This window comes from Mytilus edulis, chromosome 2 (assembly GCF_963676685.1).
Source record: "Mytilus edulis chromosome 2, xbMytEdul2.2, whole genome shotgun sequence".
Lineage (NCBI taxonomy): Eukaryota > Metazoa > Mollusca > Bivalvia > Mytilida > Mytilidae > Mytilus > Mytilus edulis.
In genome coordinates this window covers 74,859,236-74,882,512 of record NC_092345.1, presented here as the reverse complement: position 1 = coordinate 74,882,512, position 23,277 = coordinate 74,859,236, and the positions used below count along the sequence as shown (strand labels likewise).

The 23,277-nt window shown below is 32.5% G+C and overlaps 2 protein-coding genes and 1 long non-coding RNA gene across 4 annotated transcripts; 1 reads left to right on the top strand and 2 right to left on the bottom strand.

Moving 5' to 3' along the window:
- Positions 1–1,441: 1,441 nt before the first annotated feature.
- Positions 1,442–22,599, top strand: LOC139512933 (uncharacterized). Of its 2 annotated transcripts, none has more exons than XM_071300918.1 (10): positions 1,442–1,525; positions 2,556–2,602; positions 3,704–3,819; positions 5,265–5,429; positions 5,682–5,728; positions 6,638–6,749; positions 7,864–8,031; positions 9,065–9,099; positions 9,470–9,531; positions 22,542–22,599. In XM_071300918.1, the coding sequence occupies exons 1-9, from the start codon at positions 1,523–1,525 to the stop codon at positions 9,503–9,505; spliced, it is 729 nt and encodes a 242-aa protein (XP_071157019.1). In that variant the 5' UTR covers positions 1,442–1,522; the 3' UTR covers positions 9,506–9,531; positions 22,542–22,599. The 2 variants fall into 2 exon arrangements, with proteins under 2 accessions (XP_071157019.1, XP_071157020.1); XM_071300919.1 differs by lacking the exon at positions 22,542–22,599 and adding an exon at positions 10,693–10,759.
- On the bottom strand, positions 13,571–16,338 carry LOC139512937 (uncharacterized). Its single transcript, XR_011662363.1, has 3 exons — positions 16,245–16,338; positions 15,327–15,454; positions 13,571–14,736 (listed from the first exon to the last, which is right to left on the bottom strand). It is a non-coding gene; the product is annotated as an uncharacterized lncRNA (long non-coding RNA).
- On the bottom strand, positions 16,373–20,532 carry LOC139512936 (uncharacterized). The gene is made up of 4 exons (XM_071300921.1): positions 20,420–20,532; positions 18,617–18,735; positions 17,653–17,778; positions 16,373–16,625 (listed from the first exon to the last, which is right to left on the bottom strand). The coding sequence occupies exons 1-4, from the start codon at positions 20,491–20,493 to the stop codon at positions 16,516–16,518; spliced, it is 429 nt and encodes a 142-aa protein (XP_071157022.1). The 5' UTR covers positions 20,494–20,532; the 3' UTR covers positions 16,373–16,515.
- Positions 22,600–23,277: the final 678 nt, after the last annotated feature.

The following is a 23,277-nucleotide window of genomic DNA, read 5'->3' as shown; positions in this document are numbered from 1 at the left end:
CCCTTCCGGAGCACCTGAGATCACCCCTAGTTTTTGGTGGGGTTCGTGTTGTTTATTCTTTAGTTTTCTATGTTGTGTCATGTATACTATAGTTTTTCTGTTTGTCTTTTTCATTTTTAGCCATGGCGTTGTCAGTTTGTTTTAGATTTATGAGTTTGACTGTCCCTTTGGTATCTTTCGTCCCTCTTTTAAACAAAGTCCGATTTGGTATATATAATATGTACCAAAAAACAAAGTGATTGATTTTAAAAATAAATGAGGAAGTATAAATATTGCAACAAAAACAAATATTTCTATATTTACATGGTAAAAAATATACTTAAAAGCCAGTTCTTCACATATTATAGGCAGCCATGCATTAGAAAAAAAAGGAAATGTATATCAGAATATATCCCAACCAAAGTTTATTTGAACAAGACAACTATAAATGATAATATAAACGATACCAATTTTACTGCAACAGATACGTATCCGACTATAAATGTCTTTTCCGTGGTGCTCGAGCCAAAAAATATTTGAAAAAAGCAAAACGTATTAAAGAAATAATAGCATATTCGGTACTGACATGATTTAACAAACTTTACTAAAATTGTCCGTTTATAAATTTATAAATTATTAAGAAACTAAGGTTTCAACTCCCTCAGGCAAAGTTGGCTTTAGATGAATTTGGCTATTATTTTAGGTATTTTTTGACATACAGCTCTTCAACGGTTTCGGTACTTATACATCTTCGGATTTCAAATGTTTGGCTTTGAGCGTTCCTGATGAAGGTAAACCCAGAAAAGCGCTTCGGACGCAAGAAATTAATAACGTGTTGTTTTCAATATTTTACATCACTGGGTCGATACCTCTGCTGGTGGACTATCAGTCCCCGAGGGTATCATCAGCTCGGTAGTCAGTATTTCGGTACTGACATGATTTAACAAACTTTACTAAAATTGTCCGTTTATAAATTTATAAATTATTAAGAAACTAAGGTTTCAACTCCCTCAGGCAAAGTTGGCTTTAGATGAATTTGGCTATTATTTTAGGTATTTTTTGACATACAGCTCTTCAACGGTTTCGGTACTTATACATCTTCGGATTTCAAATGTTTGGCTTTGAGCGTTCCTGATGAAGGTAAATCCAGAAAAGCGCTTCGGACGCAAGAAATTAATAACGTGTTGTTTTCAATATTTAACAAAAATAAACAAATTATTATAGCCAAAATCGGGCAAGGAATCAAATTTTTGCAAGAGGGAAATATATTCATTAGTTTCGAATGATATTAACACTTTTCTATCAGCAAACTTTATTATCACAGTATCCATATTTTCATGTCAGTGCCGAAGTACTAAAGACATAGATTGAGATTAAATGTGTCCAAACGTAGTAACACATTATGTAACATATGTTAATTTCGTCGACGTAAATACAAAGATTATCATTTGAATAAAGAAAGATAAGGTACTGTTGACTATGACCTTTGTCTTTATATGAGGTTATCTTACAATCATTTTCCTGAATATCTAAACGCAGCAATATGGTAAGATTTTATAAGATCTATAACGCAGGTCAGAATATTACTTGACTTTAAAAATAAATCTGTACTGCACTTTTCCAGACACTTGATGCAGATTATCTATTTACATAATGCAATATATAGTTTTTCTTTAAACTTTAAAATTCAATGAAACTTCGTTTGGAATAACGGAAGATGTGTTGTAGATCGCACTGATATCTGTCGTGGTTATAAACTGCATTGAACAAAACCACAAAAAACGTAACATTTATAAATTTACCTTAAAAGTTCCAATGAATCTGTGGTTTTTACTAAAAAAACAAAATGATTAAAGTAGTTTTTCTTTCAGTTCACTTTTTAAAAAATTCCATCATATATTCCACAAAAAAATAAGATAAAAAAGGTATAATAAAACTTTCTGACAAAACACTGCTATATCGGTTTTTAAAGGCCAAATACACCGGAACCAGAATTTGTGAACTTTAACATGGGTTTAACATTTGATTAATTGTTAAAGTGTTATTTAAAATTATACTGCAAAAGGAAATTATACCCTTTTAAGGAAAAATAATCTTCATCAGACTCCTTCTTAATCAAATGTTTAGAAAATCAATAGAAACTGAGCTTAACCGGAAGGACATGACATACGTAGTATCAAAATGTGTTATTCGAATCATACCAAAACCAAAGCACTGTCTTCCGGGTAGATACAACCTCAAAGACCATCAGTCAAACAGTAATGTTAGCAACCTAGCAAAAGTTATAAGACACGTAAAATTCACGTCATAAAAAGTAGTATTCGCTACGTGAATAAATACACCTTTTTGATTGTTCATCACTTCAAATTTGCAATCCGTAATATTGTTCCTCTTACAGAAACAATTGTTTCTTAAAACAAAATTCGAGATAGAAATTGGCCTAACCTGTTAAACACTATTTAGAAAAAAGCTCGTGTTCTAAGTTCTATGATTCGACGTTTGAATTTGCGGATCTTCATCTCTTCTGTCTTTTATCTGATTTTAAGTACTGATAATAAATCTTTTTTTTTCCCCAGAAATCTCTATTGTTGGTGGGTTTCTTTGCAATTACATGCGCCTCTAGGTAAGTAATTATAATGACATGGAAACTATTGCACCGATCCATGAATATGCATTAACCCCTGTACACGTTTTTCACATTTATTACTTAATCGACAGCTACCATTTAATAGTTTAATGTTTTGGTGTATATTTTTGTATCATGATCTACTACCTTCCTTCCACTTTCTTTTACTTGTTCAATCACCCCGGATTTTTGTTACGCACTTACGCTGTGAAATTGTCAAATTTCTCACAGGCATGGGAAGACAATAGAAGATGATAGACGATTTTGTTACATTTAGAGGAAAGTCTATGTAAACATGCTTTAAATTAATACTATACATGTCATATACAAATAATAAGTTGAGGTGTATCAGAACAGAAGAGAGGATGAATAACCTAAAACATGCCTTTCCGATTTAACGACAATCAAGCAGAAATACAGGAATAATTAGAAGTGATATTGATCATCTAAAATTGACTCTTGTGGATCATCTGTGTCAAAGAATATAAAATAAAAAACGGCAGAAAAGGATGACAAACACCCCCTAAAAATGTATTATTTGAAAGTACGACTTCAAAATAGTAGTATACTCGATCAATATATTTGTTTAGGGGCCAGTTGAAGGACGCCTCCGGGTGCGGGAATTTCTCGCTACATTGAAGACCTGTTGGTGACCTTCTGCTGTTGTTTTTTTCTATGGTCGGGTTGTTGTCTCTTTGGCGCATTCCCCATTTCCATTCTCAATTTTAAAATAATGAATTAACAAAAATATACAAAACATCAGTAGCATTGAAAAACTGGAGTTGAGTACATTATTACTGAATTTAAATGTTCATTAAACTCTTCAGGGATAGGCTAACTAGCAAGGGGCAACTGAAAATGGCGGAGACTGTTTCTAATTTCTTCTTATATTCGAATACTAGTAATATGTATGTTTTTGCTTGACTAAAATTGTCAACACTATAGGCATTTGCAAATCAGTATAAATACGTTCAGTGAAACGTTTGATTGAACCACGAGAACTTAACGTTCATAAAAAGAGAACGGTATCTTTTCAAAATATATAATATACTTTTTCAATCATTACTTTTCAACATTTTTTTTTAAATTTGTTTTTAGCGTCTTAGATTTATACGGCGTAATCAATGTACTGTACTTAAAAGCAGACAGAGATGCCAACGGTATTATCACCATACCAGAATTAGATGGTGTTTACCAAGGATTTGATGTCAACCGTAAGTTTTTTTTTTAAATAATGCACATGTAAAAGGAGGTTTGCCCCAGAAAAGTTGTGAATAGATGCATATTCTACAAACAGCCTACCTACAGTACTTTTGTTAAGATCGTACACCAATCTCTATTTGCGAGTGTTTTTGCCTGTTTGTTTTTCGTAGTTGACATATTTGTTTGTATTTATAGTGAGCAAGATTATAAAACAATGTGGACTGCTGCACTCCATTTTGAAATAATATCTATCATGACTGTTTGTTTTGTTAAAACATTGATTGATACGATATTCCCGGGCTTGTATTTCCCATCATGGTTTCCTTGATAGATGATTGCTGCTCACAAGGAAGCTATTAAAGCAAGAATTCTAAAATGGTGAAGTTGAAAGCATCCCTTCTTAAATTTTACGAACGCCATCACGAGTTGGTTGACCGTTATGGGATAACAGTTTCACAGAGGATATCGGATATGTTTCTTGTGTCGTTACTACAATATCCTTCCCTTTTCACGATTTTGACCTACCAAATTAGATTTTTAACGGATTTGTAATAACATAAGCAACACGACGGGTGTTACATGTGGAGCAGGATCTGCTTACCCTTTCGGAGCACTGATATCATCCCCTGTTTTAGTGGGGTTCGTGTTGCTTAGTCTTTAGTTTTCTATGTTTTGTCTTCTGTACTTTTTTGTACTGTTTGTTTGCCTTTTTATTTTTAGCCATGGCGTTGTCAGTTTATTTTCAATCTATGAGTTTGACTTTCCCTCTGGTATCTTTCGTCCCTCTTTTGATGTCAGTATAATGGAATTGTATGCGACTGTCGTACATGTGAGAAGTTTAGATAGCTATAAAACTAGGTTTAATCTACCATTTTCTACATCAGAAATGCCTGTACCAAGTCAGAAATATTACAGCTGTTATGCAGTCGTTTTATGTGTTTGAGCGTTTGATTTTGCAAATCAAAAAGGGTTTTGCGTTTTTAATTTTCCTCCGAGTTCGTTTTACTTATTTCATCATTTTCATTACAAGTTTAGACGACACTTGTCAAATTTTCATCGTTTAGTGTCGATCACCCTTCACCTGTGCATTTAAAAACGCAAGTCTGATTACCCTGTCGATGCAGCCGAGTTTGCTATGCGAGTCCATTCTTGTCTGATACCTTGATTTGTATTTTTGATCGATTTATGACATTCGGACTTTGGTAAACTACTGTTGCATAAAAGGTGCTTAAGAAATGTCATTGTATCATTGGAAGGGTTCCAATTTGATAATATTGTCAGGTTCAAACAAAATCATTTAGAATGAAGTAAGAAATGATAAGTAATTAAAAAAAATAACCAATTTTAAGGTAAAATGTAGAATGGATAGTTTTTTTGTTTGGCCATGATGTTGCATATTTGATTCGACAGACTATTTTTGATTACCTCTTATTGATCTCCTCTCTCTCTCTTGCAGACGATGGCACAGTGACAAAACAGGAGTTTGTGAGTTTCTGGCAGTTACTGACACACCAGTCAAAAGAGCATTCGGAAGCATATTTCTATCTGGCAGATCTAAATGACGATGGAATTATAAACTCTAAAGATTTAGCACCACTGCACCATGTTTTTGATCTTGATGGTAAACTAAGAGTCTATAGCTCCTTTATCAAGTACGAAATACGATACCAGTCATCGTGTAGTCCTAAAATAGCAAAGTCGGCATAATCATAATTTAAATGAAATTTTAAAGTATATGAAAATGTAATGTGGACACATTTACAGATATTCATAAATATGAATAACTTTTCTTTGTCTGTCTACATAATATTGTAAAAGCTTATTTGAAGGAGATATTAAAATGGATTCACTATCATAATCTTGAATTTTATAGGTAATGGTAATGTGACTGCCAAAGAGTTTGGTGAAAAGTGGATGGGTGTAAGTAAATAAAGCCAACAGTAGAATACCGTTGTTTAAAAGTCATTTATCGATTGAGAGAAACGAATACGGGTTACAAACTAAAACCGAAAGAAACACATCAACTATAAGTGGAAAACAAAGGAACAACAGCACACTGAAGTGTAACAAATACGAACGCCAACATACACAGGAACTATTTAATAACAACTGCAATATTCATGACTTAGTATAGACATTTTGAAATCAAATGGTGGGTTGAGTCTGGTTTTATGGCTAGCCAAACATCCCGTTTATATGACTTTATTAAAAACTATCGCTAAAATGACAACACTACGTGATAGAAATACAGCACAAACACACACAAGAACACTAATCACAGAGAAACACACATACAAGTTTTACATAAGTCCACACAACATGCAAACCACAGAACAACAACGAACATCTCCCATCAACGACAGACAGCAGAGGACATCACAAACAGTGACGCATTTTTGTAACGAATATGCTAACAGTGACGCATTTTTGTAACGAATATGTAATCTTGATTATATCATAATACAAGTCCAAGCAAGCAATCATATTGATAATGACGGTATTGAAAGACTATTGAAAGTCTATTTCAGTATAATTAACATAAACATTTTGTTATTAGGTCGAAATGCAAATGCTTTCAACAAGTTTCATCAAAGGATTTACTTGATTGTGATTGTAAATATATTTTTTATAAGAAACAAGGAGGAATTTTGTCGAGCAAAGTTGAACTCAGTGTTATATTGATGGTCTGTTAATGTAGGTTGGTCTCCACCTTACACAGATGAAAGTTAATCAATCGACAACACAGTTTTAGCTTTGTACAAGGCACAATTTTTCTTATACAATTGATTGCATTTTTATCATATTGCCCTGTGATGCAATATTTTCCAGATAATAAGAGAAACACCATTCACAGTGTTATTTGTGAGGTCTGACTTGAATAAAAACAACCTCCTCAATAAGACAGAATACAATAACTTCTTCATATCATTCGATGCAGATCGTAAGTTGTGTTGTATTCCTTAATGAATATGTCGATTAATTGAAATATGTGCAATGAAGTTTCCATTTAAAATAAAATCCTAGTAGAAATCGACTTATTGTTTATTTTATTACTCTTTAACCTACTTTATGCTTTAATTTAATGTATTGCTTCATATACCCACACAGCGATAAGAAAACAATATGCATAAGACATATTTTTTATAGATCATATAAGTAATCCATCTTACTAAGAATGAACTTTTAATCATAAGTAGTTATCAAGGTATCAGGCTTATAATTTATTACGCAAGACTCGCGTTTCATCTACCTAAGACTAATCGGTGACGCGCAGATCAAAATAATTAGAAAGAAAAACAAGTACAAAGGGGAAGAGTATAATAACCAAAAATTCCAAAAAAATGTGGCAAATACGGCTAAGGTTATCAATGCCTGGGATCCGAATATCCTTAGTATTTCGAATAATCAGTACTTTTGTAAACAGTAAATCTATAAAAATGACCATATAAATAAAGGCAACAGGAGTATACCGCTTTTCAAAACTCGTAAATCGATGGACAAAAAACAAAATCGGGGTAACAAACTCAAACTGAGGAAAACGCATTAAATATCAGAGGAGAACAACGACACAACATTAAAATGTAACACACACAGAAACGGACTAAGCATTAGACAAAATCCGATGAGAATAACAAATATAACATCAAAACCAAATACATGAATTGGGGATAGAAAAGTACCGCGACACGTCTTATAGTAATGTGAATTCACATTCAAATATAAGAGAAAACAAACGACATAACGGAAACACAACGTTAAAATGTAGCACACACAGAAACGAGCTATAATATAACAATGTCCATATTCCTGACTTGGTACAGGACATTTTTAAAGAAAAAAATGGTGGGTTGAACCTGGTTTTGTGGAATGCCAAACCTCGCGCTTTAATGGCAATGTTAAATATAACATATAATTGATATTCATGTCAACACCGAAGTGCTGACTACAGGGCTGGTGTACCATCGGGCATAATTTTAATCTTATTCTTTTGTATTAAGTTTTAAACTACGGGACTCAATCATATTCAATCCTAATTTGTATTTCACTTATTTAAGATGATGGTAAAGTGAGTAAATCTGAGATCGAGACGGCTTGGAAGGCAAATGGGTTTGCCGATACTGTAAAAGACTCTGATATTCTATTCGATAAACTAGACAACAATCACGATGGATTTTTATCCAGTCCAGACATGAGCCATTGGTTTAACGTTTACGACACTAACCGTGAGTATATAATGAGTTATTCACCGGTTAATGGTTTAACGTTTACGACACTAGCCGTGAGTATATAATGAGTTAATCACCGGTTGATGGTTTCACTTTTACGACACTAACCGTGAGTATATAATGAGTTATTCATCGGTCAACATCGACAGAGCCAGTAAAATGGAAATGTTGGGACGAGAGCACTTAATTTTTGCGTAATATTCAAAAACCCACTTATGAGACAACTACCCACCAAGGTTCAAAGGAAATGGATGTAAGCAATTATAGACAACCGTACAGCCTTCAACAATGAGAAAAGCCTATACCATATAGTTGTCTATAAAAGGCTACGACATGAAAAATGTGAAATAATTCAATTGAAAACAAATAACTGTATATTTATAACATAATAGTATACGAAAAACAAATATGACCGACATCAACCAACGAGAAGCACTAAACTACAGGCTCCTATCTTGGGAAAGACACATACAGAGAGTGTGTTTGTGTGTGTGTGTGTGTGTGTGGGGGGGGGGGGGGTTAAACATGTGTGTGAGCTCTGAATTCTCCACTGTTAGGACATTGGTGTTTACGCACTGCATAAGAACATTCGGTAGTCTCAGTTACAATTGGCCTAACTTAAACGGTCGGATAAAGGTACAAAACAAATATAATAAAACAATAGACACGAAGCACCGAAGTAAGAGTACTCGCAGTTACTGAAAGCTGGCATGGTATTCTTGTGTATAATTTGGAGTTTAGTATGACGTCCGTTGTCACTAAACTAGTATGCATATTTGTTTAGGGGCAAGCTGAAGGACGCCTCCTGGTGCAGGTGTTTCTCGCTACATTGAAGACCCATTGGTGGCCTTCGGTTTGTGTCTGCTCTATGGTCGGGTTGTTGTCGCTTTGACACTATCCCCATTTCCATTCTAAATTTTATTTTAGTTTTTCGCTTATTTTGTACCTAATAGATAGCATAAACTTACTAAAATACTAAATATTTGAAACTTTATTATCAAAATTACCAAAAAATGTACTTTCTTTGTAGATGACAGCCACCTTGATATTATTGAAACAGTTAAGGTAAGTTATAGTTTTTATTACAACAACAGTTTAAAGTATTGAAACTATATATATTGCGTGTTAATACAGTTGTAGAACTACGAAGATTTGAATGAATTCATCCCAATTGACTTCAAATATATACATTGTTGTTGCGAACAATTTTCTTACTCGAATGAAATAGAAACAGCAAAGTTAGCTACTTTTATTTTCAGAAATATATTGAACTTGTTTGGTCTCATTTTAGCGTAGAAATAAAAGAGATTTTTCAAAAAGATTTTCGACAATGAGTTTACCACATTATAATTCGTCTTGTTATTTTGTTTCCTATTGCTTAGTTTTTTCACAAACAATGACTTTTTTTAAGACTTGGGTGTTTTGTGTATTTCAGATGTCCCTACTTCTTCCACCAGTTAATCTTCACTAAGTAGTAATGAAATGAGAGCAATCCAGGTATCTTATGGAACTGATCGTTTCTTATTATAGTTACAAAAAATACATTTAGTGTTTTGAATTGAGGCAGTATGGGAGTCTTCAGTCTTCTTCGATATGTAAAATAGCAGAACACAATAAGTCAAGATAATAATGCAATCGACGTAGGAGTACACTTGGAATGGGGATTAGGGATAAGCATTTAAATGAACCAAGTTTGTGTGATTTTATCTTATAATTACTATAATATTTAACGAACACATTTTATTATTCGGTTTATTAAGGGACGTTTACTCAGAAATTGTTTAATTTATAAAGGAATCTAAAGGATTTTGTTTCTCCTAGTTTTGTTATATAAGGAAGTAACGTACAGTGACATCCTTTTTATTTTCAATTTTCTGTTAATAATAGCAATCTTTAAATATATATTTTTTTAAATTATGTATTTTAGTTTACCTTCTAATCACATATTATCTTGTTCACTGTATAGTCCAAATCGAATGTGTAATTGTTTTACAACCGTTTACTTGAAAACAAGCTCGATATCATATCATTTTTGATATTTTTGATTATACAATGTACTTGTAAATCACATGAAACATTTTGACAAAGTCTGCGAAAAAAATCTATCATGATGATATTTAAATGTTATACAAATAAACTCATCATAGATACTAGGATTAAAATTTTATATTTACGCTAGACGCGCGTTTCGTTTACAAAAGACTCATCAGTGACGCTTGAATCAAAAATGTTTAAAAGGCCAAATAGAGTACGAAGTAGAAGAGCATTGAGGACCAAAAATTCCTAAAAGTTTTGACAAATACAAGAGAAAGGAATCCTAGGAAATTATCACTAAAAGCAGTAATTCCCTTCTGATACATGCAATAAGTACGATGTTTGGCTGCCTACTAGTTGATTATTATTTCTCTGAATTCCTGAACAAGAAAGAATAAACATAATAGTCTCTCTATTTGCTAGAAATTTATTTACACATAATATGATAAAAATTGAGAATAAATTTTGATGAATTGCATATTGTATCAAGTTTGAAAAATGGTTTTAATGAATTCTGATATTCTATTATTTTGTTTCATTTTTTTTGTGGTGAGTTGTATCATAATAAAAGGAAGACATTCGTAAAGTAAACGGTTTTATTTTTTTAAATGTCTCCTTTTACAGGTTGATGCTGCTTCAATCCAGAAGAATTTTTCAACAACAATATAAAATTGCAAACAGATTAATATAACTTCTGTATCAGTCTATTAACAGGGCACATTATTCTGCTTAGAAGTAAAAGGTATCTTTTGGCAATCAAAAACATTGGCGAGCGTCATGTTACCTAAAACGTTTACCATGTAAAATCCGGTTTCATGGCAAATAAAACGTTAATTAAAGGCAACAGGAGTATACCTCTGTTCAAAAGTCATAAATCGATTGAGAGAAAACATATCCGGTTTACAAACTAAAACTGATGGAAACACATAAATCATAAAAGAAAAACAACGGAACAAAAGAAACGCTGAAGTGCAACAAAAACAAACGCCAACATACATAGAAAAGAACTATTTGGTAACAACTGCCAAATTCCTGACTCGCTACAATTTAAGAAAAAAGCTGGGTTAATCCTGGTTTGATGGCCAGCCAAATATCCCGTTTATATGGCAATTTTAAAAATACCCCTAAAATGACAACACTGTGTGACAGGTATACAGGACAAACAAACACAAGAACACATAAGCACAGAGAAACGCACAGACGAATAAAATAATGGTCGTTACAACGAACATCTTTCATTAAAGACAGCACAGTACAAAACAAAAAGTGTCGTATTTTTGTGACAAATAAATCAACTTGAAATTCATACAATTATTGTCACAATACTAGTCCAAACAATTATTATGATTATAACGGTACTGAAAGACTATTTAAAATAAATGTTGTGATAGCGTTATTTGGACTTATAAAATACTTTATCCATGGAAAATAGAAATTAACTCCACTATACTGACAAATAAGACATATGTTAAATGTACCAAAAATACAGAATTCAAACTACAAACGATAAGCCATAACACAATGTCCAATGCACCCACAACAGAATCATCCTAGCTAAATAAATGATTGTTGGATGTATTGATACAGAGACACATCGTATAGCAATGCAAATAGTTATCAAAGGTACCAGGATTATAATTTAGTACGCCAGACGCGCGTTTCGTCTACATAAGACTCATCAGTGACGCTCATATCAAAATATTTATAAAGTCAAACAAGTACAAAGTTGAAGAGCATTGAGGATCCAAAATTCCAAAAAGTTGTGCCAGATACGACTAAGGTAATCTATGCCTGGGATAAGAAAATCCTTAGTTTTTCGTAAAATTCAAATTTTGTGAACAGGAAATTTATGAAAATGACCATATTATTGATATTCATGTCATCAACTAAATGTTGACTACTGGGCTGGTGATACCCTCGGGGACGAAACGTCCACCAGCAGTTGCATCGACCCAGTGGTGTAAATAGTTATCAAAGGTACCAGGATTATAATTTAGTACGCCAGACGCGCGTTTCGTCTACATAAGACTCATCAGTGACGCTCATATCAAAATATTTATAAAGTCAAACAAGTACAAAGTTGAAGAGCATTGAGAATCCACAATTCCAAAAAGTTGTGCCAAATACGGCTGAGGTAATCTATGCCTGGGATAAGAAAATCCTTAGTTTTTCGTAAAATTCAAAGTTTTGTGAACAGAAAATTTATAAAAATGACCATATTATTGATATTCATGTCAACAACTAAATGTTGACTACTGGGCTGGTGATACCCTCGGGGACGAAACGTCCACCAGCAGTTGCATCGACCCAGTGGTGTAAATAGTTATCAAAGGTACCAGGATTATAATTTAGTACGCCAGACGCGCGTTTCGTCTACATAAGACTCATCAGTGACGCTCATATCAAAATATTTATAAAGTGTATAAATACACACTCGGCAAAACATTATTTTCGAAAGTATGTCAAGTTCAATACTTAGCAGACAGACGACATATATGTTAAACCACAATCTAAGATGTGGTAAAAATGTCTTTAGATAGTATAGACACAGACACATCGTATTGATAAACCAATCCATGATGGTGTCCACAAGATTTACGGAGTGTCAATTTGAATCTTTCTCCACAAAACTCTACTGAAGCAGTTTCTGTGTAAGGAGCATGCTCTTGTATATGAATTGCATATAGTGTGAAAATGCACGACTATAACGTATCAATTAGGATATGTAAACACCATACGACGTAGCAGAGGGTATCTTACTGTTGCGAAATGATAAATTGATAATTTGGAAGTTGAAATCATCCCGTTTTTCATAGATTTTAGTGTGAATTGTCCATCTGTGTAAATAGTGAGGAAAAGATCAATGCATGAAGCAGACCTTCTAGTACCATTAGTATCTTTAATTTCAAATTCACTGAGATATATATGATGCAACTACTGATTAAATTATGGATTATTCAGTGAAAGGAAATCCATATAGCTGAAAGTAAAATTAAAAAATGTTTGCGTGGTACTTTTTGTCATTTAGAAGATTCGGAATGAATTCTACTTCATACGAGTACAAATACAACTCGGCGAGAAGGGGTGCACAATTAGTATCCATTGGAATACCGACTGTCTATTTAAATGTCAACCCTCTGAACTCATCAAATATATTGTCGATTAAAAAGACCAGTATTAACACTGTATAATCTGTAATCATGGCAACCAATACGTAAACCTGTATTAACTGGTTTAATAGAAACCAAAATGTACCATCACTGTATAAACAGGTTTCATGACATCACCAGAAGGATTTATTTACACAGGAAAAGACGTTAGATAAGTGTTGATTAAATGTTTGATATCAAGGTATAAATGTTATAGTAATTTGTTGGATATATAAGTATTTAACACGTATTATCACAGAGTGGGTTAAATGTGTTAATTTAACCTTTCACTCACAAACTAAACAAAAATCCATCTTACTTATTATTATAATCTAGCTTTGAAGATACACATATCCTCAGTGATTGATATAATCTTGCATCCAGTTCATGTTAAGTTATGGGCATAGAAAACTCTAGAGGAAAGAACCGAATACAAGATAATATCTTAACGTTTCAGAAACCAAAATGTGGACTACCATGCACAATGCAATGCAGAAGAGCTCACTGGATATAGTGCACAGTTGTTTTTCAGTTATAAAACTACTCTGGAGCTCATAAAATGAAGAGCATTAAAATCAACATTATTGTCATCCGAGATATATAATCTTATTTTTACCATTGTAATGAAAAAGCAAACACAAACTGCCAATACACTTGCCCTAATTGACCTTTCCCTTGAAAATCGATAAAGCGAAGGTTTGTTTTGTCAACATGATACCATGGTAATGCTCATGTTTTTCTAATGTTGTCTCGTGCTCATCAACCCAAAATGCATTCATGTAATACCAATATTGAAATATAAATATAAAAACATATCCACATTTTGGTACTTATGGGTGGGAGAGGGGGGGAACTTATCAATAACCTCATCAACCCAAACAGGCAATATGTATTGCCTGACCAAACATAGCCCTTAAACCAACCACCACTTGGATATTGAAAGAATGAGGATGTATCACATGTACTTCCGCCAAAGATATCAACCAATGAGGTTATACACATATCCTCAGTGATTGATATAATCTTGCATCCAGTTCATGTTAAGTTATGGGCATAGAAAACTCTATAGTCCATACAGCATATTTACAGGCCAATCTCAAAATACACCACTAGCAAGGCTTTCACTTAAGGAATAGTATTCCCAATACTCAAAACAAATTCAACACTTTTATTAAATATTATTCCTTTTAAAATTACTTTAAAACACTTCTAAACATTTTAAGATGCATGTAAACAGTTCTTTATAAATCGTTCATAATTCAATAAATTCTCATGAATTTGACCACATACTGACTTTTAAAAATTGAGTTAAGGCAATGAACTCATATCAAAATGAACATTGTCATTATTCTAATAACATCTTCAGCATGTGGAAAGCTTGTAAGCAAAGGGACTTAACCTCCAAGTGTAAACTATGCTGGCTTGTCTCTTTCTTTACTGTTGTTGAATCAAACACACTCTTTACTTCATAATCAGGAACATTGACAATTGTATTTCCACTCGATTCTTCACATGTCTGCTGAAAATATATTAACCAATAACAAATTGTTTATTTGTACTGAAGACAGCATTAGTCACACTTTGAAAAGGAAAAATCCCTTTGCCTACAATCCACGTGGAAAACCACTAGGGAATCAGTGTCCCTCGAACTGTAGACAAAGAAATTTAAATTAAAAAATTCAACCATACACAAAATTAAAGTATACATTTGTACCAGTATATAAAATCATTCAACATTATATTTATTTATTAATTTAGATAAAACAAAACAAAACAAAAATATTGCAACCATTATTTAATCTCCCATGACAAAAAGATTTTTGTGACATATTTCAACACATCAATGAAATTAAATACACATCCAATAGAAAACATCATGAAATTACGGAAAAATTATGAGCATTACTTTTAAATAGGTTCATTTGAACATAAAGCTGCTTCCATCACAGATTTTTTTTTTTTTTTTTTTTTTTTTTTTTAGTACTGTGCCATATTCTGCCTTTCTCAACACAGACATACATAATTTAGTGTAGTATCAATATTTTCCCCATTCATTATTTTCCTATTTTCAGATATCAAAACATTACTTCAATTGCAATTTGTTCTCACCATATTCTGATTACAAAAAATCCTTTCCTTTTAAAAAGGTTGTTCGAACTCATTGACATGAATCATCGTGCAATGTCATATTACTTCTCCTTCATTCGTCACCCTGTCAAAGCTGTAGGTAACACCATCTGAAAACAAAAACATTCTATTCAATTCTATGTACAATCAAACAGACCGCTGAACGCGGACCTCGACGAAGACACCTTATAATTCAATACACATCACTCCGATAAAAAACATGAATATCAAGTGACATGTCACACTACATTATTCCACTTTCTCAATAATTCTATTCTTTTCTAACAAAGTCTTTAAATAGCATTTCGATCAGTATGTACGAAGAAAAAATAAATGAAAACTCCACAACACAGTCAAAAGTAACAAAAGAAACTATTTACCCTATAAACAATTTATTATTTTCCTTTCAACTACAATTTTCCAAAATGGCCAGAGTCCCCACTTCCACATGTATTTTATATAGCGATAGCACTTTGCCCTGCGTTTAACCGGCACACGGCATAACAAATATCTGACCACCTGGGTTGATAATAACTACCTAAGGTCTAAATCCCAAAACATTTTGCCACCAAGGTCAAACATTACCATCTAGTATTATCAAGAAGCCGCCAAGGCGAATATAAATGACCACCAAGGTCTTGACGTCCCCAAGGCTAGTATTTTTAATTCATTGTTAGAAACAAGGCAAATGTAACATATCTTAAAAATGACCACCTAGGTCTATTGCCACCAAGGCATATAAAAATGACCACCTAGGTCTATTGCCACCAAGGCATATATAAATGACCACCTAGGTCTTTTGCCACCAAGGCATATATAAATGACCACCAAGGTCTTAAAGCCACCAAGGCTATATTGCCACCAAGGCAAATGTAAGTAAAAGTTAAATAATATAGTTACTTTGCCGACAACACGTGGAGCACGACCTTCCCACAGCTTGGATATTGAAAGAATGAGGATGTATCACATGTACTTCCGCCAAAGATATCAACCAATGAGGTTAGTCTGTCAAGCTGATACACCAATAATCGACTTCAAAATCACTTTTATTAGTAAAAAATATAGAAAAATAATTATTTGTCGTTTAATGCACTTGCTTTTATTTTCATTAATACTAGTAGAATGGATTATAAGGAATGTCAAATTAAAATCCTGGTGTAGTATGGGCTTGTCAACTTGTAGTGGTACTGTCTGGAGTTACTGTTGGTGCTGTTCCAAACGCCATTAGAGTCAGTTGTCCCCACTGTGTCAAAAACTCATCAATACTCACTGTATTGTCAGCTAAAATATATTGACGATATGGTTATCAATAAATTGTGTGTATTGAAGAATAATAATCGGATAGACATTTAGAAAGTAGAAATGTAATATAACGAAAAGCGGACAGGTGTCAACAGTTGACTAGGACTGCTGACCATTCCGAAATTATGATCTCATCCTTTTTTTTTTATGAAGATCGTGTTGCTCACGTTTTAGATTTCAGTGCAGTGTATTGTGTTCTGGAGGTTTTTTTTCATAGTTTGTCTTTTGTCCACATGTTATCTGAACTTCTTTGTCTGGCGGTTTTTTATAATCCCCTTGGTATATTCTTCTTTTAAAAAGTGGAAAACAAATTTCATATAAAAAAAAACATCTCTGATTACATAAAAGTGAGTGGATAAAGGTCCCCATACATAAATGAGAAGAGCGCCCCATCTATTCGCATAGGCTATATGTTTAGTAGTTATAACTTTTGAAAAAAATGGTTTAGAATAATTCCATAAATATCAAATTTTTAATAAGTGAGTTTTTGCACGAATTGTACGTGTGAGAGAATTTATAAGACCAGAACGGTGACACATGGACACATAGACAAAATGACTCCCTGTAGATATTTTTTTCAGAACCATTTGCCTGGCTTTAAACAATTTATTACGTTAGAGAATGTATATCTGTAGCTTTTTGAATGGATGTATTCTGTTCAGATACAACAGATGTATGCTTATTAAATTTATTTGGGTATGATATGATTGGCGTACCTTGATACAGAAACTAACTTTAATCCTTTGAATGTGATATGGTTGCCGTATCTTGATACAGAAACTAACTTTAATCTTTTGAATGTGATATGGTTGCCATACCTTGATACCGAAACTAACTTTAATCTTTTGAATGTGATATGGTTGTCGTACCTTGATATCGAAACAATTAAATTTGGTTATAATTTTGTAAAAATACTGTTTCCACTGAATTTATACAATTCATAAAATAAAGAATTGAGTAAAGGCATTGTCATCGATTGACATCGGGTACTGATCAGAAAACTTACAATTTACATCGAAGAATTTAAAGATAAATGGCAAATCAGCTGCATCGATAATTAAGTCGTCGTTGGCATCAGCTTTATCAAATATCCAGTCAGTATCAAACTCCTGTTTAGTTATATTCGTGTCTCCTAAAATCAAATAATTAATATACTTAATTCAAACAAAGATCGGGTGTATAATGTTTTATTTCATTAGCAAGTATCCGTCTTTCCTTGAAACACCGAATATGATAATGCGGCAACTTTTAAAAGGAAATTCAAACCACTGTTACATACATAACTTTTATACATTGTAAGAGATGTACTCATATGTATATATTGTGTACAAGTTATCATTTTGTTCAAATTATAATTTGTACTAATATAAATGTACAAATTATAATAATGTAGGGCTTATTTATATTTTGACTTTGTACAAATTGTAATGTGTACATAAAGTGCTTGTACGAATTACAAGTTATAATTGAATTTTTGTAAAATTTTGTACAAAGTCAAAATACAAATTATAATTTGTACACAACATATACAGATATAATATAATAAGTTTGAGATATTTTTCTAGGATTGTATTAATATGAGAAATAAAAACCAAATGGAAATATGCACATATAGAATTAAAAGATTTGGTATGATTGTCAATGACTATCCAACAGAGTCCAAATGATGTGGATTTAAGCAACTTTAGGTTATAGTCTTCTGAAATGGTTCTTGCCTTTCAAATTTTAAGGGTTTTTTCAAATAAAAGAATGGCCTTACATTACTTTTGATAGTATACATTTTTTGTGCATGCTACATATAGCAATATCTTCCGAACGTTAAATCTCTTATAGAGATTTTATGAGTCTTGGGTTTTATATGACCACTTGTATATATGTATGGCCATATGTTTTCAATATCCTGGAGTCAATAAAGTCTTTAACATCACGTGTGTTTACCTTGACAAACAAACATATTTTACGTGACTTACCATTTGTATCAAACAGAAGAAAAACTGAATCAAGTTCTGCCCTCGTCAAATATCCATCCAAATTTTTATCCACTTTTTCAAATAATATTTGCTCTCTCTGAGGTTCAGAATCCGCAAGACTGTAAAATGGAAGGTAGTGATAGTATACCAACGTCAATAAATAAGCATAAACCACGGTATAACAGACAAACAATATTGGTGAATATTGAAAGGGTTTGTGTGTTCAGACTGACTGTATCGAAAAACAAATTCGTGAAGGAAACCGCTAAAAAGTAATCATATTAGAATTTTTGTCAACTTAATCGTTAGTTTAGTTTGTTAATGGTGGATTAGATTGATATTATATTGTTAGTATGATTTGTAAAAGAGAGGCGAAAGATACCAGAAGAGCATTCAAACTCATAGATCGAAAATAAATTTGCAACGCCATGGCTAAAAAAGAAAAAGACAAACAGACAAATAATAGTACACACGACACAACATAGAAAACTGAGGACTAAGCAACACGAACCCCAACAAAATCTACGGGTGATCTCGGGTAGGAAGAGAAAGGGTGAGCAGATCCTGCTCCACATGTGGCAACCGTTGTAAGTGTGTTACTGTAGTTCAATTCATAGATTTCTGCATAATGTGTTGTTGACTTTAATTGGTATTTTTGTATTGATAAAAAGTAAAATCACAAAAATACTGAACTTAGAGGAAAATCCTATCGGAAAGTCCATAATCACATGGCAAAATAAAAAAACAAAACACATCAAAAACGAATGGACCAGAACTGTCATATTCCTGACTAGGTACAGGCATTTTCAAATGTAGAAAATGGTGGATTAAACCTGGTTTTATAGCGCTAACCCTCTCACTTTGATGACAGTCTCATCAAATTCCGTTATATTTACAATGATGCGTGAACTAAACAGACATAATAAATAAAATAGTCAACATATGGGTACAGCAGTCATCATCGTGTAACAATTTTAAAAGGAACAATTTAACAGAACACAAAAACATCTATCTACAAACACATTCATTGATTCGCATGTCTGACGTCAGAAAATTTTATACGGCACATATATTTGTCGTTTAATGTATATACAAACAATTTTAAAATTTCACATAGGCAATGTTAGCATACAGGGTTAAAAAATCAAAAGTATGTAAGAATTAATTTCAGAAATAGACCGAGATTTAAAATAGTCCAAAGGTTATATAGAATTTATAAGAATCCACAAATAGTTCATTCCACTACGCGATTGAATAATTTTGACGTTTGTGGTTCACGTATTTTCTGATTCATAATGGAAATATATCATAATGACATAAAATAGAACAATATCATACTGACGGGATCTTTTAAAGTACAGAGTAACGTTATAAGAACCAAAGAAATACAAAAAGTCGCATATACAAAACACACCAGCAAAAAATGAAGGACAATACAAACACATTGACGGGATGTTTAAGGTCCGAGCCACGTTAAATGGATATCACATAAAACAATGCAACAGTAATATTGATAATAGATAAAAGACCAATGAAAGAACAATAAAAACACGTTGTTAAGATGATAACATCAGTGCGCAGAATATATACATCAAGACAATCAGGTATTATTTGTGAAGTTGATAGGGAATATTTATCAACAAGGTCTTGGTACCTTCCATGACTTTTTTTAGAAAAAGGACGAGACGTTCTAAATGTAGTTCTATTATTTTTATTGCCCATTTTTTTCATTTCTTTTTTCGTATTTTCCCCACAACTCTGCTATTTTTTACTTAAAACCCCACACTCATTATTTATACTTACATTCCTGCGAGAAATGCCAGGAGAGTAAATACGCCAAAAATCTGAAAAAAATCAAATTTTACATGGACTGACATTAAGAATCAGAATATTCATAATCATATGTAACGTATAAGATACATTGTAATAATAGTTCATAACTTACAGATATCTTTTACAATAAACAAGATAACATTTTAACAAAATCAGATATTCTATATGTATAACCTAAATAAGTTATGTAATAAACTAATCAAACTTTTTTCCGACGTAGTCGGTATAGTTTCGGTTTGTGCCCTTTGAACTTAAGAACGCTTAACTATGGCAACAGAATACGCATGCTCGAAAATCCTTTCTGTGATTGGACAAAATGCTGTCATGGTGGGTGATTTGGTTGTGTTTGAATAAACGTCTCGTTAATTATATCGTGATGGAAAGCAAGTGAAAAACTATAAATATTTGAACTAGATCTTACAAAGATTTATATTTTTATTAAAATAATTGATTCTCCAATAGCTCTTTGCATCCATGACAGCTGTTTATTCGGGACAATTATATAATTTTTAATGTAAACTTTGTTGTACGAACGAACATGACTTTTAGAACGCACCTACGCATGTGAGATTTCCGCGGGGTTTTGGTGAATGTAAACAGAAAGGTACGAGGACCGAGAATACTGAACACAAACAGAGAAAACGTTATTTAAATGGTAAATCACTTATTTAAATATAATCGGAATATTCACAAAACAATTTGTAACGTTCTTTTGTTGGCAATTCATTGCTTTTTAGATAGTTAGAGCATTGTTGTTCACAAGATGAAGGTAGTGAACGGGCGTTGCCACCAAGGACAAATTGTGTCAAACTATGCAGGTTTTCAGTGCACTGCAATCGCCTTCTTGTAGTTACATTCAGATGGAGATTTAATTAAAGAGGTCCTGCATCATTAAGTCATTGTGCTTCTGGAGGTTATCGAAATGATAGTTTAAAACATATACTCAAATTTTAAATACGTCGGATATCTGTTTTAAAGATAGTTCTTGTTTTATTTAAAGATATATTTATAGACTGTTTAAGACGATATTTATCAGATATCTTATATAAAGATGTCTCATTTCGTTTATAATATATCTCATCAAATTAATAAAGTTCTTAATTTCTACTAAGATATCTGGAGAATGGAATAAAATTTAAAAAAAACGGCTTTCCATACAAGGCTGACAAAAGTTCACGTACTTACAAATAAAAACAGGCAAATAAAATTATCAAAATAATAAAAATGAGTGGGGGGCGATTGACGTCGCAGTCAACAGATCAACGCCATTTGTTTTGAACATTATATTATTTTTCACATTTGTTCCTTAAAATATCTTAAAATATCGTTCTTAAAGTAGAATTGGCGTGGTTATGATAAAATGTTTTATCACAAGCTGTGACCTTTTAAACACGGTCCAAGAACTATTTAAGCTATCATATAAAAGGGCTGACTCAAAATCTCACGAACAAACATATAAACAATTTAATGTTTAAAATGCTATCATTAAAAATAATTTTGTCGAACATATTTTACGTTGATACAAGTAAACGATAATAAGTTAGGATGCTAACCGCTGTAATGCATAATCTTTGCGATAACGTAATATATTTGTTTTGTTGGAAGGGAAAGGACCATTCCTAAGAATGCTCCATTTACATTGCAATATTCAAATTAGTAATTCATGTTATTTTCAGTTTTTTACAATATGTTTTAACACTTTTATCTTTTAAGGTGGACACCTTGTGAAGTTAAAAGTCCCGAAACAGACAAAATATGAGATATACAGGTTTGGTGCGTTCACCTCTGATACATGCAATAAGTACGATGTTTGGCTGCCTACTAGTTGATTATTATTTCTCTGAATTCCTGAACAAGAAAGAATAAACATAATAGTCTCTCTATTTGCTAGAAATTTATTTACACATAATATGATAAAAATTGAGAACACATTTTGATGAATTGCATATTGTATCAAGTTTGAAAAATGGTTTTAATGAATTCTGATATTCTATTATTTTGTTTCATTTTTTTTGTGGTGAGTTGTATTATAATAAAAGGAAGACATTCGTAAAGTAAACGGTTTTATTTTTTTAAATGTTTCCTTTTACAGGTTGATGTTGCTTCAATCCAGAAGAATTTTTCAACAACAATTTAAAATTGCAAACAGATTAATATAACTTCTGTATCAGTCTATTAACAGGGCAAATTATTCTGCTTAGAAGTAAAAGGTATCTTTTGGCAATCAAAAACATTTTATTGGCGAGCGTCATGTTACCTAAAACGTTTACCATGTAAAATCCGGCTTCATGGCAAATAAAACGTTAAATAAAGGCAACAGGAGTATACCTCTGTTCAAAAGTCATAAAACGATTGAGAGAAAACATATCCGGTTTACAAACTAAAACTGATGGAAACACATCAATCATAAAAGAAAAACAACTGAACAAAAGAAACGCTGAAGTGCAACAAAAACAAACGCCAACATACATAGAAAAGAACTATTTGGTAGCAACTGCCTAATTCCTGACTCGCTACAATTTAAGAAAAAAAGCTGGGTTGATCCTGGTTTTATGGCCAGCCAAATATCCCGTTTATATGGCAATTTTAAAAATACCCCTAAAATGACAACACTGTGTGACAGGTATACAGGACAAACAAACACAAGAACACATAAGCACAGAGAAACGCACAGACGAATAAAATAATGGTCGTTACAACGAACATCTTTCATACACCTTATCGCTATTTGTCCGCCATTGCTGGAAATCACACAGGTTCCCGTAAAATTTTGACGTCATAAAACAAAATGTCTGACGCCACAATGGAAAAGTGATTGTTGTTGACGT